Source organism: Cariama cristata, unplaced genomic scaffold (genome assembly GCF_000690535.1).
Source record: "Cariama cristata isolate BGI_N322 unplaced genomic scaffold, ASM69053v1 scaffold19029, whole genome shotgun sequence".
In the NCBI taxonomy this organism is placed as follows: Eukaryota; Metazoa; Chordata; class Aves; order Cariamiformes; family Cariamidae; genus Cariama; species Cariama cristata.
In genome coordinates this window covers 39,620-59,276 of record NW_009636565.1, presented here as the reverse complement: position 1 = coordinate 59,276, position 19,657 = coordinate 39,620, and the positions used below count along the sequence as shown (strand labels likewise).

Sequence of the window (19,657 nt, the reverse complement as noted above, 5' to 3'; positions counted from 1 at the left end):
ACATAGAAGCACACTAAGCAGACTTTATCATTAGCATGTTTTGAATCCATATATAGGCATGCTAATATAGTATAACTGTATAAGCATTCTTGTACTTCAAGAAAAGAAGCAGCAGCAAAGCAAGAAGAAAAACAAACAACATGAAAATCTCAGCCATGCAACATGATAAAGCACCTGCCATGGCTTGGGAAAGTAACCCCATGTTCCCAAACATTATGCAGCACATAGTCCAGGGCAGAGGCCAAGGGCTGGGAACCATCTAGAAACTCAAATATCTTATTTAAGGACAAGATCCCAAATTAGGGAGGGCAGGGGAGAGAAAAAGATGCCCATTGCAGTTCCAGCTTCCCTTGTCCAAGAGCTTTTCAGCCTGGCAACTTTGATGACTAAGACTATCAAGGACCATAGCCATTGGAGCAGTGCTGTTTTGTATACACACAGCTAATGTAAGGCAAGGTCAAGGACTGACTGCTTTGAATACATAGTGATAATGATTAATATACGTAAGAATTATTAGCAAGAAGTGTGCTGTTTCTGAATGTCAGTCTAAAAGTTTTCTTTAAAGGATTAAAACTGGCCTGATTTATCAGTCTACTGAACACCCCCATCACTGTAAGCTCTAACTGGCATGTGAATACATATATTCAGTTGCAACAGCCCTTACAGCTATTATACAAATAAAGACAGGAGATTTATGAATAGCTGGATCTGATCTCAAGACGACATCAATATATGAAAAGATAAACTCTGAGGTAATATGGCCATACCCCAAGAGCAAGGTGGAAGAAAAGCAAGTGGCACCATATTTATGAACTGTCACCATGTTAAAACACAAGGCATCCCCTTCTCCATCTTGACTGCAGGGCTGAGTAGGATTCAGCAGAGCCAATCACAGGAAGGGAACTTAAAATTGTAATTGAGAAGCAGGGCAGGGAACAGTTAACAAAATGTATATCCAAATTTCATTTATTTTTTTGAGAATTAAATAAAATACACCTTTGAATAGCATATCAAAGGATAAGAGTCATTCTATTTGACAAGCTTCTGCTTTAACATCGGACAGCAAAACCCTGAAGTACACCTATTATAAGAGACAATTAAGCAAGAACTTCTTTAGCTGAAGATAATAATACAAAAATATTTGAAAAGGTACTATAAACGTTGGACTGCAGGCCATTGTAGGAAATTACTGGCCTTGTTGAGCTCTCTCCTAATTTTCTCCGGACCAAACTGATCAAGGAAACGTCTGAAGTGAAATGCATCTATAGCAACAATTTCAGTGTAGCGTCGCTGCCATTCATCCCTAAAATTGGAGAGTGGAGAAAAGTAGATGACATTAGTTGTTTAATATTGGCTATATAATCATGATGCAAAATGAGCAATTCCCTGCAGAGCTTCTCTGTTAGAAGCAGCTAGAAAGGTGAGCTTGTAACAGATAATGGAGCCCTTTTTGTCTTAGCGGGTCGGGAATGAAAGCAGCATCAGAAATGAGAGAGGTCTCCCTATAAATTTAGAAATACTCTGGCTAGACTTTGCGCATAAACGTGAAACAAATCTAATTACACAGCACTATTTATTAAGTACGTAAGAACACAGCAAGGTCAAAGCAAAGCACTTTGGCTCTTTGTCTTCCTCCAACATTTAAATGAGAGTACATTGTGTATGTTTCTATATCAAATGAATAATTTTGTGTATACACTATGATAACATTGTTGCAGAAATAAATTCAAGAGAATCTGAGTAGAAAGCTCTGAGCATGATACTAAATCTTATTTTGCCACACATCAGCTGCACCGTGGCACCTGAGGTATTATTGTCATACTTCTTGTGACATTAACAATCCACAGTTCAGTCAGTATCTTAACAAAAATTTGGATTAAATACATATAACTGTAAAAGATGTTGGTTTAAGAACTGACATATTGGCAGGTACCATTTATTAGCATTAATATCTCATTATTAATATGAGATGACTTTCTTAGCTTGTTGGCTCTACTGAAGAGAGCAGGATCAAACAGCCAAATTCTCTATTAAGGCAAATGCTAGGAAATACTTAAAGCACCAAGTTTTCAAATTTATAACATTTATTTATTCCTTAACTTGAAATAATTATGTGGAACTTTACCTTGGGGTCTTATCTTCATGGCTTCTTGCCCACCGGTAAGTTTCTGCATAGCCTGTATACTCACTGTACTGCTCAGTACCTGAAACAAATTATTTTCCCTATTACATACAAAATACGTACATATTTTTTCACTTGGCAAATCTTTCATGGGAATCGCTGCTTCTCCAAATGAACATGCAGCTCTCAGAAGCAGTGGAAAACAGAGATTCTTATCTGCACCAAGAATACAAGATCTTGTAACCAGTAGAAGCTTCTTTTTCACAGATGTGTAGCATCCACCATAGAACATTACAAGTGCAGATCTATCTACGCTGTCCAGTTTATAACAAGAAAATAGCTTTCAACTTTGCCACTCTCAAGTTCAATACCTTCTCAATAAACTGCCTGTCACCTTTAAAATTTTGCTGGCTAATATCTGGTTAGCAAAGACTTCGTATCACCAGCATTTGCTTTTTTCTTCTTTGAGGTTATTACCTGTAAACACGATGATAAAATAGTCGCTCCGCTATTGAAAACATGGCAACCCTACTTCATCACAATTTAGCAAACATCCGGGCTGACAGTTTAGGAAACATGAGAAGAAAAATATGAAGAGATTCAAAAGTGTCTGTGGCAATCTATAATGTTTATATATTTTATTTTTCTAACAAGTTTTATTTCTGTAACAAAATTAAGGTCCATAAAGCCAAAGAAAACCCTGATGGTCAGAAACCAAGCAGATTTCCAACACTCCAGTATTGCCCAGTTTGTTGTCCTACAGTCTTGAGGGCAACCTTTCATAACGATAGGTAGGACTGTTAAGCTTCCTAGTCTCATTGCTCAATTTTCCCTTGTTACCATTTTGGTTTACATTTCTTCAGCATGATTTCTGCACTATGGTTCCTAACATGAATTCTCAGATATCACAGCAATTAATGGCACTGAAGGGACCAAAAGGCCACTGCTCTCAGCTGCAGTGGTCAGTACCAAGAAGCCACTTCTGTAAAAGTTTGAGGACCCAAAAATCCCTGGTCTGGAACACACTTGGCTGCTCTGTGAAAAAGTCCAGCAGGGTATCTTGGCAAGTATTAAGGGCTGTAATAAAGTAGCTCATTAAGATCTTCTGTAATTTTAGCTATAATGCTCTGCTAAGCCAACTTGTTTTCAAAGTTTTATCCCAAGACTAAGGAGGAGAGCATTTTAACTGAGAGTAAGGATCATGACCTTTCTAAAAAGCTGCCTTTCACCTCATTTTACCAAACTTCAGGACCTTGCTTCAAAACCTGGGGATGCACAAATGCTTCAAAGAAATACTCCTAAAGTAACACCACAGCAAAATCACAACTTTTCCCCCTGTGTTGAGCTCACAACAGCTGAATTCAAAAGTAGGAGACTGAAAAGAATACCTTGTTTGGAAGTTTTCAGCTCATATAGGTACAGTTTGACACAAGTTATAAACAATAAGAGTAAGAACAGAACTGTTAAGAAACCCTTTAACTAAACACTGACACCAGCTATGCCTATAAATATAACAGAAAAATAAGTTTTAGAAAGACATGTAAGTTGACAGCACAGAACATCTGATTACTAAGACAAGAGTAATGCCTAACTATTGCACAGATTGGTGATACTCTGAGAATACAAATGTTTATATTTAATCTCAAAGTTTTTCAGCCTCTAAATAAAAATAAAAGTTGGACAATCAGTAACATAAGACTATTCACCTTCAACCTCATCTGACAAGAGAATTTGAATGCTTGCTGTCAGTAGTCTCAAGCATAGAAAACACAAGGTGTTAAAAACTGTGTAAAATGATGCATATAGTTCAAGACATTTTTCCCCATTTACCCAAATTAATTTTAACTAAAAAGACTTATCAGTGCTGCTTTAACTTATCTGCCCTGTTATCCACTCATCATTTATTTAGATTTGTCTAGACGATTACCATACCAAGGGCACTGAAGGCTATTTTGAAAAGTTGCTATGCAAAATGAGTGGGATGGTAAACGATTCCTCACCAAGACTTCACTTCTTGTTACAAAACCAAAGTCCCCAAAATTGTGATGGCAGAATATGCCTATATATTCATACACATCCATGCCCTCGTACAGAAGACAACTGTGAGCAGCTTAAATATTCAGAAGTCAGCCTTCTAATCAAATTGTAGGCTATCAACCTTTAGTAAGACTTTTCCTGACATAGGTAAAATTCAGTTTTACTGCTATGCTTGGGAAAAGTGTCTGAGCAAATAGTAAGAAAAGACAGACAAGGGAGATATGTGGCTTTTCGGAGGGCTCTCTTTAGGGGACAACCTAGCAAAACTTCTAACTTTGAAAAGGAAGCATTTCCTTTGGTGTCTAGCATGTGGAAAGAAAAGACTAGGTTATCAAGATATTTAACTGTCATTTAATCTATCCTGTTACAAGTAGTAAGCTGACTTTTTCAAGGTTCGTTGTTTTAATTAGTTTTTAATGGAAGTGCAGTGTCTGATGACAAAAGCACCAGGAAACAAACAACAAAATACACATATTAAAAAAAAAAATTCAAATAAATAACAGAGAAACTCAAAGAAATCACAAAACCACTAAACTCATGTCCCAGAAACCCAAAGTTAATGAAAATCAATAGGTTTTCGTAAGTGAGGTTCTGGAAATTTGTCAGACAAAAATGGTTATTCAACGGGCAGCACTTTTGCCTGTGAACTACTGGGATACAAACTGCTGTTGCTGGGAGGACAGAAGCAGTATGGGATAAATTGAATATGCTAATGATTCTGGTGAAGCTTTTTCCTTCCCATTAGGGAAAAAAAAAGGGAGGGGCAAAAAATAGTCAAGCCACAGATACAGCAAAATAGCACAGTTCCATCAGAACTTTAAAAACAAGCTGCAAAACCTACAAAAGCCTACCTAAAGTCAAAAAAAGTATATACAAGTATCATTCAAAAATACATTCTCTGTGAAACTTGTAATAGTTACAGTATCAGACAAACAGTGAAATTGCCAAGTGTTAGTCCTTATGGGACCTCATCCATCTAGGAAGAGTTGCAATTATTTCTAGAAAAACAAACAAACTTTTCTGAGGCTCCATAGTGTAGCTTTTCATTTGCATGTGATCTGTATGGCATTACAAAGTTCCCAGGGACTGGGAAAAACCCCACCACACTACCCCTCTAGTGTTTCTTTTGAGCTAGAAATTATACCTCTGAAGAGGCAGTACCACTGGCATTGAATAAAAAGGAGTATACGTGAAAAGCACAAGAGTATAGTTTTGTAGTCACCAATAGGAACACACATTTACTGCCAAAATTGAGGGGAAGGTCCTTTTCTCCCTTTCAATCAGTTATTCTGATCCTTATCTTGCGCCACCATTAGTCTTCTGTCTCTCCAGACAGTGGCATGAAATCCAACTGAAAAACAATTTTTCCCCTCTGAGTAAATTTTCAGCTGAACCAATTATCTGATCTCATTTACTGCATGGGTAATGTGCTTAGAAGTCTCTGAAAACGCATCACTAAGATGCGGTCAGGACTGGCCATTGTTCAATCTGTAGATTTAAAGCAAACATGGAACACAGCTTCCTCTGCTCTTAATGCTGCCCAAGTATACATGAACTCAAAGGGGGAGGGGGGGGCTGTGGAGAAAAAAACCTTAACAAAAACCACTGACACTTATTCACAGCTCTACCAGAAATGCAGCTGTAGGAATCTTTGGCATTGCTGCTGACATTTCTGTAGGTAGATGTCTGTGTTGAAGAACTTGACTGTTTGCATGACCAGTTCCATATTCATTACAGCAGTGATCCTAACCAGATACTGTGCAATCACAACAAATTTAATTTCTCTCCAATTTCTCAGTCTTCTGCAAATTTAAGCTACACAGTTCTACCCATTAGGCCGCCAAGTCAAGATTCATCAAAGAATGTAATTTATCAAGAGGATTGTGACATGCAGTGGAGACTTGGCTAAGAACCGAAGTGGAAGAGCTCCAGGGATGAAATGAAAATGATGGAATAGTCACTTCCACTAGAGAACACCACCATATCACAAATATTAATTGCAAAACACTATAAAGTACTCAAGAAAACTAAAGGAATATTGCCGCAGTGAAAAAACATCCTCACCTTTATTTGTTCACGCCACATCACAATTTTTGCAGGGGAACAGAAGGTCTTTCAAAACACTCATTTAGTGTTTTCCCCCAATCAGTTACTACACAGACTGATAGCTGCGCTTTGTTTTCACCCTCCCCAGAAGACCCTCATCCAGAAGACAGTACTTCAATATGTTAATCTTGTTATAGTATCATATCCAAATGCACAATAGAAATGAGCGATGGCCAAGAATTTTCCAACTCATTTTTTAAAAAGATAATCGCAAAAGCCAATTTATCAAAAAGTTTTCACAGAAAAGGCATTAATTTTGACAGGGTGGAAAAACAAAACAAAACACTGTCTCAAAAAGATTACCAAGTATAAGACTTAAAACAAAAGATGCTCTGCCCAGGACAATCAATAGCTCAGTACAGAGTAAGATTTGCAAGATCTAAGCTCAAATTTCTACTGTGCATGCATATGAGAGAAAATAGTGCTTTGGAACGACTTTTCCAAGAAATGTATTCTAATTCCTGTACAAATTCCTGACTGTTGAGGCAGCTCAGGTAACTAAAACCAACATTTTTACTACAGCAGACTGAAAAATAGGGAATATAAACAACCTATTACAATATTTGCCCAGAGGATCTCTCTGATCAAATATTTTTTCTTCATAGCTGTTCTTTAGAGTAAATAAAAAAAAATTATAGCATCACTTTATTTTTCAGTCACGAAGAATGCTGTGTGCCCATGTATAGAACCAAGACACGCACAGCATGACCTGGGCCTCTGCAGTTCTTAATAGTGACGTTTGGTGTTTTGATGCTAATTGTTTCGATCCAGTGGATAATAAAATATTCCAAGTTCTATGATAGTGGTGGAAACAAAAGGAAAACCACTTTTGAAGCACCAGACAGTGCATCTCCATACACAGCCCCTCAACAACATACTGGAGATGCAGTTTTTGACATTGTAATTATAAACCTGTAACTAACTTACAAGTAACAAACACGTTTGTAACTTACAAGATCAAAATCCTTAAGAGACATTTCCTGACTTTCTACCCTTTTTAATGGATGCTGATTTTTCTCCTCCTCCACTTCCTCCCCTTTTTGGTAGCCAGAAGGCAGTTCCTCTTCTCAGAGTTTTCAATCCCACTGATCACATCAGATGTTAGAAATTCCAGACAGGAACAACAACAAAAAAACCAACCCTGCTTTAACATAACAAGCATTACCTAATAGCTGGGATCAGCTAATAGCTGGTAATTGTGGCTTTTACCTGTACGCCCAACAGTATTCTTTAGCTAGGCCTAAAGAAAACTGAGTCCTCAAACACATTTACATAGGGTAACACAAGTTCAGTCTGCTTGGTGTCACTTTTTTGTTGTTTCCTTTACAAAACATCTATTGGAACAGCAGCTCTATGGTCTTAAGAGGTGTGGTGAAGAAGGAAGGTCTTTGTCAAATGAGTATTGACTACTTTTTTTTTCTTTTTTTTTTTTTTAAGCATACAACATTTAAACATACTAAACTTGAACTTGAAATATATCTTCTATACATAAAACCAGAACAAGATGTGAATCATTTTCTACAAAGACTAACCTGTGATGATAAGACATTCATTGTGATCCAAGACTTCTGTGATGAGTCTCGATACAATCAGTTCTGGGTTGATTAAGAAACGAATTTCTTCTTGTACTAGTCCTGCCCCAGTCACACCACCTCCAACAAAACGGTTTGCAAAATCAACCTAACAAAAACATATTCAGGAGGATTATGAGATAGGCAAATAGCATAAGATCCTTTCATTTCCCAAGGTAAATAAAGTCCTGTACAAGTTTAAATAATTCTGTTGAAATCTGCTGCTATCACTTAAAAATACAAGTGGCAGGACAGAGAAGAGCATGTTGTTAATCAAGCTCTTTTTTTTTCCTTTCCACTTCTCAGAAAACTTAAGACAAGTGAGATATTACACAGCAAAATAAAGTTTAGCATCTCAAATGCTCTGAATCCAAGTTTTGTGAATTTTTTTGAAGAGCACATATTTAAGAATAACACACTTTTCAGTAAATGTGAAAGATGAAAACAGCAAATTACAGTATTCTTTTGGCATTTTATAGACACTGAAGAATTATTAAGTTGTCTTTTAATAAGCATTCTGCCCCAGCTGTCCACACTGAAGCATTTTTAGATTAGCATTACCCCTGTACCAGTTGTTCTGTACCTAAAAGTCTCTTATGAATTCTCCTTGAAATGCACTTGAACAAGGTAAGTAATTTTGATCATTAAGGTTTTTGCTTGAAACAGAGAAGCTCTGGACTCTATTTTTTGCTGTGACAATATATATTTTGCAAATTACATTTTTATATAGACAACAGTTTTAAAAGGATTTTGTTTATTCAAAAAAGTGATTACTATTTATGCAAATTAACTGCCCATATAAATTTATAATTTTAAAAAGTCACTTCATCTTTCAAATGCTATTAGTTTCTTATTGATTTTTATTTGGATAGCTGATGAGAGCACTTTTACAGGAGAGGAACAAAAGTTGCTGGAGTGACATGAACATCTGTGTAGATTACAAACTGATCCAGGAGTCAGAGTCAAGTCTAAAGCAGACGAAGAGCCAACCACTACAACAGCAAGCATTCCTGAAGTCTATCCTGGAAATATCAACACACTCCAGTTGTTTAAGATTTGCTGAACTTGATTATGATACAAAAAAGTAACATGAAAACTACCCAAATGTTCAGTGCGTCAGGGCCCCAAACGCACTTTAACTGTGCTGAGTAGCCTCACCTTGGGCCCCCATCCTTGCCCCCAACACATGGTCCCCCTACAAGCATACACCCATGTCCTGGACGTCACCTGAGATACATCATGTATGGGTCCATGCCCAGCCCTGTTCTCTGCTGATGCCCACTTGCTGACTGGACCTCTAAGATTGATCTTGGTGACCTGACTTATCACCTTGCCTTTGTCTGATGACCACCAGCCTGTCAGTAGAAACTGTTATTGTCACCATCCCTGCTCTGCTTGTCCCAGCCAGTGACCCTTCCCGCTGAGGCTGGGGTCACTGTGGACTTGTGCATTGTCTGGCCTTGGTCATCCTGCTTCTTCCTGGAGCCAGAGTTCTTCATCTGAGCATAGATATTTTGTTTGATAAGACTTGAAATGCCCAGGAGGAAAAAATGTCACATCCTAGGCAATACTCACTTTTACAGAGTGCAACAGAAACAGTACATGAAAAGGCAAAACTCAACCTCTTCACCTCTGAGATTATGGTATAGTTGAATAGAGACAGCAGAAAAATGGTTATTATTGAGCAGTTGCTGAGTTCTTAATAATTTCAATACACATTTGAGTGCTCAAGTTTCATAAAGGCATAAGACATTTTAAAGTTTGAGCAAAAAGCATCACAGAAAAAAGTCCTCCTACTCTGTCTCCTCCTTTTCCTTTGCAGCACTTGTTCCTGGCTAAAGAAGTTCTAACTTTTTTTTTGGTAAACGAAGTCTAGAAGGTAGACTTTTTTTTTTTTTAAAAAGCAAAGCAAAAAACAAACAACTATTTTGAAAACTCAAATGTGTTCCTTTCTATAGATAGGGACAGGACATCCTCTTTATGAATTTCTTTTGCTGACTGCCTCCCAGACTGAAACAGTGGTGCTGGCAGCAGCAAGAATGTCTCCTGAACCACTGACCTGGTCACTGTCTGGGGCACAGGAATAATTTTTAAAAAATAAACTGAAACCCTTGACAACTCATCAAGATCACATACCGAAACTTTTATCTTGTCAATCTTTGATCCTGGTTTGAACTAAAAGACCTGAAGCTGTCCAAGACTTGTGATTTCTGTCAGCTCTTTTTGTCGTGGGTACATGTGCAAACCTAGATGAGCTGGGGAACATTGACAGTACTAAGACTGCCCATAGAATTAATTTTAACATTTCTTTTACACTGCATAACACCTTGTCATTTAAGCCAATTGAGGATAAACAAATAACTTCGTTAAGCTGGCAGACCATAAAAGTATGACAGAAACATGACATAAAGCCACATTTACTGTTATATGCACTTACCTGTAGCATACCTTGTCCATTGCTTTCAATGGTGCCTTCATAGGTGACATGCAATCTAGACAGTTTCTTCTGAGATCTATCATTGAGGAAAAATATTGTACAGAAAGGATGATCGCAAAATCTCCACACAAAGACATCCATTTTAAAAGAAAACCCATCCAAACCCAAACTACTTACATACCTTAAACATAAGGTGGTTTAAAAAAAAACCTGATGGATTACAGAAAATGCATTTGCCTTTCAGAAACAATTTGTAAAGGTTTAACATAGTCGATTTTCAGTTTCTCCACCTCTATCACCATAAAACCCCAAATGTGAAACTGAAGTTCTACACTTTTCACATGTTTGTCCCACTTTAACTTGCTAACCAGTAAGAAAGCTGCAATACTTGTGTTTCCATGCTAGTTATCACCCATACTTCATTATATTTCCTGTAATTTCTGAAATCAAGTAATTCTTCTCTTTTTTTCCCCACTCAAGCAAGAGCACCAAAGATGTGCTATTGTTTTAAAAATTCACTTAATACTCATTGGCTCACAGGCAAACAAACAACAAACTCTGGCCACTCAAACTACTTGGGGAGTTCACTCACTTCCTCTGTACTTCTCTCCATAACAATCCATAGCAAACGTTTTTCTCTGTAGTACTTCCAGGCCCGAATCAATTCCATATGAATGGGATTCAGTTATCATTGATTTAAGAAATTTCTTACATTAACAGGATGATTTCACTTACCTTTCCCAGTCTGGAAACTCCTGGAGACACTGCCTTGTAAACGTCACCAATCCCGTAGGTTCTACAGGCAAACCAACCCCAGAGGAAAACGTATTAACTGCTAGAGCTTTGGTCCTTAGATTACCTTAAGTGGTAAGCTTTTAAAATTACAACAAACATCATTCTTGGCAGAAACACAAGAGCTTAACTTTCCTCAAGAGCAGCTTTGAATCTTCCCCTGACAGCCCGTGCTCAAATTGAAAACAAGTAGCATGAAGACCAAAATATTCACTTCTCTTCTCCCTTTGGAGTTTGAGTATTTTTCTTTCTACAGATCAAGGAAAAACTATTTCTTAAGTGATGTTCACTGAAATTGTAAACACTTCTAGAAAGACTTGGCAGTTAAAGTAAAATGTGCTGCCACTTAGAAAAAAACCTTTAGAGGTGACTACTGTTCAGTGTCAACAGGCAACACACAGAGTACTCAACCTACGGATGGATGAAGCAGCAGCTTATATTTCCAAGAAAGTCCTACTATGTCAATAAAAATGTAGTGTTAGTGGATTCCAAATCAAGCCATTTTCAGCCCTGCCAGGATGACAGTGAAATTCACTGTATTTCAACTGAGAAAAAGACTCCTGCCCTCAAGAGAAAAAGAGGAGCCATTGCTCATTGCAGGAAGGATGCAGTATCATCTTCACTCCTTATTTTACTCAAAAAAGTTCAGTTTTGCAACAGAAAGAAAATATCAACCTTTTATTAGGTGATGTCATCCTAATAAAAACTTCATTTGAGACTCATTTCTTTATTCCAGTAAATCTAATGTGCTGGCTTGTGAAAAACATTCAAAACAGTACGTAAAGCACAAATATACCCTTCCAAAAGCCTTAAATAATCCTATGGCTTTCTTCAAAATTAGAGGGGTTTAGGGAAAAAAAGGGTTGCTTGCTCTTAAAAAAGAGTGCACAGCTTTCAGTAATCAAGTGCTTTTCCACAAGGGAACTCTTATCAGTGGTGATATTTTACAAATTCAGCATTCAACTTTTTAGCACAAAGTCTTCAGCTGATACAGTCTCTGCTGTGTTCTTTTATAAGGAATTCAATTACCATTTACAATAGAAAGAGTTGCAAAATTATTACAGTAATTTATAGAGCTAAGTTACTTGAGTCTTACTAATTCCTTGGACAAATAAGAACAAGAAATGGGGTCTTTTAAAGGTATGATAGGAATTTTTAATTCAAGAAAAGAGCACTCAAGAATCTCATTAAATATTAAAGTTGTAACATTAAGAAATCTAATATGGTAGTTTCATAAAGTATGTTCCCAACAGATTTCATATGCACAGGGGGTCAGGGACAGCTGCATAAATTCAGGATTTGGTTTGCATGAAAACATTGTTACTCAAGTATGGAAAAAAAAAAAAGCTAGCATACTATATCTCTTCTCAGTCCCACACATAGATCACAACTCACTTTTTACCTCAGAGATTTAGTTCTATTGACATTGTTGAAAGTTTGACAGCTGAAACAGGATGTAGCTGCATTTAATTTGTGGTGAATTAAAATGAGGAACTGAAGACGGTTTGAACCAAGAAAAGGATTTTTATATTTGATAGCTTAAAGCTATCTTTCTTTTAAAACAAACCCTTCTGAGAGAAAATGAAGCCAATAGTGAAATAATGACATGTAAAGAAAAAGTTCTTTAAAACAATACTATAATAAGGATATTCCTGCAGATGTGATGTGTGCTACTCCAGTAAAATCTCTTTTGCCCCCAAAATACAATATATAAGCTCTGATACAGTTCTCACAAAAAGAAATCTATTATTGAAAGCTTAAGTACATGTTCAAATTCATGGTAACAACAGAAGATCTGTCTATGCACACTAAGGAAAATATTGCACTAACTTCTAAAAGAGATGGGGATATCTCATGTCTTGCTATCACTTGTTTTCTTTAAACTGGGTAAACTTCACAATAGAGAAGAAACCAGAAATAAGGGAGAACAAACCAGAAAAACCTGAACTATCAACACAAGTAGGGTAAAATCCCTCAGAACTCCAAACATTTCAGCCAAAGGACTAAATGTACATACCGCAGGAAATCTGAAGCTTGATTCAGAGTCTTTAAGCCTGTGATTTTAATGACTACGTATGGTGCTATGTTCCCTCTACATTCTCACTCTGATGTGGTGCAGCAAGTAGCCGCATATATTACAAACATTATACATATGTATGTTTATATATATACACATATACACATTTATAAACACACATACTCTTTAAAAAAAAGTATATAAAAAAGGAGGGTGAAAAATATCTCTCTATATTTTACAGAACCCCCATATATACAGATCTCAGAAAAAAGAAAACAGAGTAAGCTCCGTGCAAAAAATTTAATTGCATACATCATCTATATGAGAAGAATTGACATTAATATGAATATCAATGTACTTAGCAAGCTGGCTTTTGTTACACACTTCTATCATAATGCTGCATAGCCATTTTTTAATTTAATGGGATTAAATTTTTCATGTATCTGCTTTGTAGCTCAAAAAAAGAATAAAGGATATACTTTTTTCTGTGACTCTCCTAAAATAGCAGAAAAGGGTCTTAAGTTTCTCAGGCTTCCTTGGTGACCTTCCTTCAAACAATCTGAAAAACAAGAAATAGAAGCAATTAATTAGATTTCAGGAAGATAGTGCATAGTAATTAGGTTACTTACTAATTATGATTTGATTTTTTAACTCTTCTACACGTATTTCGATTAGCCTTGCATTTAAATACTGTACTGCGGAAAGAACTCTCTAGACAGCCCCTCTGTAACACGGGTCTTTAGAATTAACAAGTTCATTTACTTGCTAAATTTCTGATGAAGATGCTAAGTGAATGCCTATCTCACTCATACTGATTTTGTAATATCAAAAAATGTAACTTCAATATGAACATCCAGGAAAGCTACTAGTTCTATTTGCAACAGACTGGCTTGGATTAAAAGAAGTGACGGAGGTATGAAAACATGTATGTTGAGTACTCCAAGATCCAAATGTCTTACCCTACTTTCAGCTCAGTGAGTTGCAGAAAAGAATCAATGCAAGCATATTGCTTTCAAGAGTTGCACTGCACCAACAGCGTTTCCAAACAACCTACCCGCAACAGAAATGGTTTCATCCACTGGGCTACTACTGCCATTCTAACATTAATTCGTAAAAACCTAAGCATTAAAAAGAAGCATCCTATTTTTAGCCATTAAGTGAATGTATTCTTTTAAGGTTAGCTGAAATACTTTTACTGCATCATCTGTCTTCCAGCAACTTGAACACGCATTACTTAATTTCACTTCCAATAAAGTGACAGGGCATTGTTATTGGCAACACATAATGGAATTTATCTGGAAGGAAGAACAGCGGCGACTTCAGAAATAACATCCTTTGAGTAGGAAGTTCACTAAAAGCTGTCTGATACAGTGAAAGCCCTGAGGATGTAAGGTTCCCCCCCAATAAACAGTCTAAGTAAAGGAATGACACAACATTATTCATTTGTTTCCATGTACTGGAATGACAACCTGCCTTTAAAACCCGAAAGCTGTCAGGTGAATTTAGCTTTCAGTAGTGAAGTGAACTAGATTTTTTCAGTATTTAAAAATTCTTATAAAGTATACATGCTGGAGAGATCCATTTAATCTAAAATCTATATTAAGTCACAGAAGGTAATTTTAAAAAGGTTAAAAAGGTTTTATGAAAACATTTTTTATTCTTTGAATAATTAATCAGGATTTTAAGAAGGCAAACTCCAGACTCATACAGTCTATTTTAAAATAGGCCAATATGCAAGTTCTATCTATGGGTTGTGCTTGCACAACTAATAAGGGGTTCATAAAAGAAAAAGTTGGGGGTGGTGGTGTAGGTCTTGCCTAAATGCATAAATTATCTCTGACCTTTTATCTGGAAATCTCATTTGGTATGAATCCTTTAAACTGGTTAATTTATCTATTAGCCCAATCATGCCTTTACTCATTTTTTCCCTCTTTACATCAAATTGAAATCTTGCTTATGTTGCAAACTCTGAGGAGAGAGTTCTTCCTGTCACAAAGGTGATACATGATTTGGCATAACTAGCAGACTGGGCAGGAGAAGTCCAGAACTGGAGAAACTATGCCTGAAATACATCAGATCAAGCTAAAAGGCAATGCCAAGGCAGATGAACTTGGTTTCATCCATTACAATTACTCACCAAAATGCAGTCACTCTGTCAAGTAGGGAATTTCAACCAAATATTTTTTTAAATCTGAAGTGTTCAGCATTGGCCTGTCTTTTTTCTTGTTAAAACCTGTGATAACTACCTCTCTTCTTTCTCCTCTAGGATCAAAGCTAGAGTAATGCTGATTTGCTTCTGAAAAAAAATCTCATTTACAGCATTTGGTGTTCACAAAACACCATCTATAATTACAATAATGAGAAGAGGTATCTGTATTTCTTTTCTAGCCTTATATGGCTGGGTAAAAACCACAGGGCATCACAGAAGAATTTGAAAAGCTCTGGGTTCTGACACAGGCATCCCTTGCTGTAGAGGGATACTCCATACAGTGGGGATAGAAGAATACTGTGGCATTCAAAATTATTCATATTTTGACCTAGTAGCTATATGCATCCAGTAACTACATGCATCAGATCTTTTATAGCAGTTAGCCCAAAAGCTCTCACCACCCCCCTTCTCCTCCTCACAGTATTTGCTTTTCTTCGACATGACATAACATAAATTGTACTTTCTCTTTGAAAATCCACCGTTAAATACAGAAAATTAAAATTGTAAAAATTATTTATTTATTAAAACGAAAAGCGGGTAACACCAGTGCTGCACACACGTTTTAGGACTGAATCCACCACAAATGATGTTTGTCCAAAACAGAACGCACTCATAAAAGGATAGCCATTTATGGCAGGTTGAAGGCACCATGTCTTAGATTAATATGCTTGGATTTACTTCATATTTCATGTGTCTAGAATTTACCTTTATAGTGAGTCAGTGGCAAACTGAAGATGGTTATCTGCAAACATACTTTTTATTATATATATGTTTGCAAAATACAAAACCCTAGTATATTACTTGCATATTTTCATATAACCAGACCAAGGAACTCTTGTCTTCTGCTATTTCAAGCAAAAGTGTTTTACAACATTAGGAATTTGTTTTAAAGGCCAATCAGACCAGTGGAAAAATCCCCACAGATTTTAATGGGCTACAAATTAGCCTGAAACCCTCATAGTATCTAATTATTTAAAGTTATTGATATTCATTCAGTTGAATTTGATTGCTTCATATGTGCTTTTAAATTTCCACAGAAATCACATCACAATGACATCAACGATTCTGAAGACTTCCATGAAGCCATACTAAAGTCAGAAGAAAAGCACAAGAGAAAAACCAACATGCATCCCCCTCCAATACACACAGGCAGCCAAACTTTCATAAGCGCAGCACAAAGTAACCGGCCATCTTTGTGAACGCAACAGTAAAAGCAAGTGATATTTACAACAATTGAGAATGGCCCGGACCTGCCTCATTAATTTAAGTGAGGATATAACATGGCAGAGTTATGAATGTTTTAACCTTGAATGTTACTTCTGAAATGATCAATTAGGCAACATAAGTCATTTTATTTCTGAAGCAAATACCTTTATTTTAAAGAAAAAAGCCAGATGAGGGCATCAATAAGATATTAAATAAAAATCTCTTCAAGCTCTGAGACACAGATCCTACTAAAAAAAACCCACCCAAAAATGTAAGTAGAAACCACATAATCAATTTCCTGACAGAAGAACTCAAGGCCAAAACCCATTAATTCCAATTAAAGAACTCATCCAAATGAAGTGCACTGTACATCAAATGCAAAGCACTGCAAGCCCACTTTCAGTTGAAGTAATTGAAATATTACTGGCAACTGCATATGTAAGCTGTTTTGCTTTGTACAAGATGTTCCCATTGCCATGCAGCTAACTTCAATTTAGCAGATATAGGAGCTAAGAAAGCTTGCAGGCCTGATCACCAAACACAGCTGCAAATTTATCTCTGGCTCTCTGGCTTTCAAGCCAGAGTATGGCAATGTTAATCAAATAAAAGACTTCTACAGAGATACGCTTAAGTATTCAAAGGATCGAGGTCAGATATTTAAAAACATAAGAAAGTAAACGTGTGAGCAATGTCATAAACACAAAGTAGATTGTTAAAGTCATTGTGGCTAAATGAAAACTCTTTCCTAGCAAATATTCAGACACTTAATTCAATTGTTCTGAAGAGAAATCCTATATATGAGAAATAAAATATTAAAAATAAGAACTGCTATTAGGAAAATGTAAGAAAAAATTAAAAATTACTCAACAACTGTCTGTAAGCATATAGTAAAGTTACAAGACAACAGTTTGTAATAATTATTGAAATAGTATAAAAACGTGTGCATTTGTTTTTGCACTAGCATTTCCTTAAAATTTTATGGTAGAAAAAAATATTTTAAAAGTGCAATCAATACTCTGTTTTTTGCAGTGTCATTGCCTGTGAACTCAAAATTGTATTATTTTCAACCAACATTTCCACCTCAGAAAGCTGGAGCCAAAAGCTCTAAAGAACCTGCTCTTAAGTCCTTTGAGTGCAGAGGAAGCGGTAAATCTGCAAGGTACTTTCAAAGGATGTATTGCCAATGACGCAACATCAACATGATTTAATAACATTAAGAGCTACACAAAAGTGACCTTGGCATGCACATAGTTTACTGGGGAAAAGTTGAACCAGCTTAAGTAAACAGTTCCAAAATACACTGTTTCTGATTAAGGTAAAATTAAAATACAGTAGTTTACCTGTAAAATTTAATTTCCAAGGAGCTAAATTGATCCCTTGATGTTACTTGAAGAACTGGCTCCAGTAATTTTTACAAGCAGAAGGAACCATTACAATCATGTGGTTTAACCTCCTAGTTAAATAATTTCGTATCGGTGTTTCCATCCCCAGCCCGTATCTTCCCATCCCCAGGCTGGGCTTCCTTTGAATGTTTCTTTTCAAAGACTATAAACGTGTCTTTACATTGAAATCATAACCTATCATAAGACTCAGAAATCCATCCACACTATAGCAATATGCAAAAAATTCACAGTATGGATCATACTTCAAGGAATATTTCCCATTCATGAATCCATGGCATTTCACGTGTGCTGTTTGCAAAAACATGAATACACAATTTTATACTTATGGTCCCCACAATTAACTACGTGTGCTTTTTCTTAACTACCACAGGCACTAAAAAGTGCTTTTTTTTCCTCTAATAGTTGAAGACACACTTGTATTATTTCTAGAATTTTAGTGTGATCTCACTAAAGATAACATAGCATCTAAGTAAGTGCAAGACATTTTACTAAACTTCATTTTTCTCCTACCAATAAAAGTGGAAGAAGGATTTACAAGGGAGTAGTATGGATAGATGAATTTAACTCAAAGGGACTGAGCAGGGGGAAGGATGCAAAGTTAAGGCAGAAATGAAAATACTGAACCGACGTTGCCTTCAACCTCAAGAATAGAGGTAATCACTGAACAGAGCTTTAGTCTAATGTATAGGATGACAAAACACTTGCAAAAAGAATAGACCAAGCATCTTTTTGTATCTTGTTGCATTTCAAGCCTAAGATTATCTGATGTAGAGGTGGAAATACTATGCTTATGTATGTTACTCTCAAACGGGTATTACTCTCCATATGATTGAGGGCTCTCTTCCTTAAAAGGCTAAGTATTCTCAATTGCTAGCAATCTTAAAGGGAACTACTAAAATTTCATACTGATATATGGAACCCTAAAGAAAAACTAATACAGTGCTGAATGGCACAATAAACTCATCATTTAGGATTACATTGGTTGCACTGGGGAGCACACAAGAAGCATATCTTCCATCTTTCTCCTGCAATTTTTTCCCCCGCAGGGGGGAATAAAAAAAAAAAAAGGTGGAGTTGCACAAACAGAAGAGAAAAATAACTCTCCCTTTTTTGAAAACAGTATCATATTTGTAATGAAGTATGCTTTTAAGCTTTGATTTACAATGCTAAGCACAGTTGATCAAAACACTTTGTTTCAGTAAGAGTTCTGTCACAATATTATTTGACATTTTTATTGAGTTGTGCTCAAGGTAACCTCAGTCACACGCATATTAAGGACTACCTATAGATATTTGTGTATCTATCGTCTAGAAAATCTGTATGCATTAATGTGCACAGAGAGCGATCCCTATCACATAAGAGTTGGAATGTGTATACAATTACGTGTGCTTATCACATGATTGCACAGGATACAGAACAATCTCTTTCACTCTCTAAATATATGAAAGCAATTCAGCCTACCGTATAGGAATAACTGGAATTACATTAATAACCTGCATCCTTTGCCTGAAGTATTTTCTGAGAAAGTTGTTTCAACTGATTATGTATTGGGTGGGGTTCCCCCCATACAGAAATATTTATCTGACTTTTAAACTAGAGCACTACATCACTAAAGCTTTGCTTCAATAAAAAAAGATGGAAGATATTCCAGTCAGTTACTGGTCAAGGACTTTTCATGAAGAATGGAGGTGCAACAAGTGTTTCATTGCTACTATTTACACTCCCCTTACCAAGAGAAATGAATTATATAGTGTTTC

At 36.3% G+C, this 19,657-nt stretch overlaps 1 protein-coding gene across 1 annotated transcript in view; it reads right to left on the bottom strand.

Annotated features, from left to right (window-relative positions):
• PARG (poly (ADP-ribose) glycohydrolase) overlaps window positions 1-19,657 on the bottom strand; it is a 65,777-nt gene that overhangs the window by 9,408 nt on the left and 36,712 nt on the right. The window contains exons 9-14 of the mRNA XM_009707964.1: window positions 13,562-13,641; window positions 11,009-11,069; window positions 10,274-10,349; window positions 7,798-7,945; window positions 2,126-2,204; window positions 1,195-1,303 (exon numbers count right to left, since the gene is read on the bottom strand). Of these exons, the coding sequence (XP_009706266.1) occupies window positions 1,195-1,303; window positions 2,126-2,204; window positions 7,798-7,945; window positions 10,274-10,349; window positions 11,009-11,069; window positions 13,562-13,641 (553 nt within the window). The remainder of the gene's footprint in view (window positions 1-1,194; window positions 1,304-2,125; window positions 2,205-7,797; window positions 7,946-10,273; window positions 10,350-11,008; window positions 11,070-13,561; window positions 13,642-19,657) is intronic.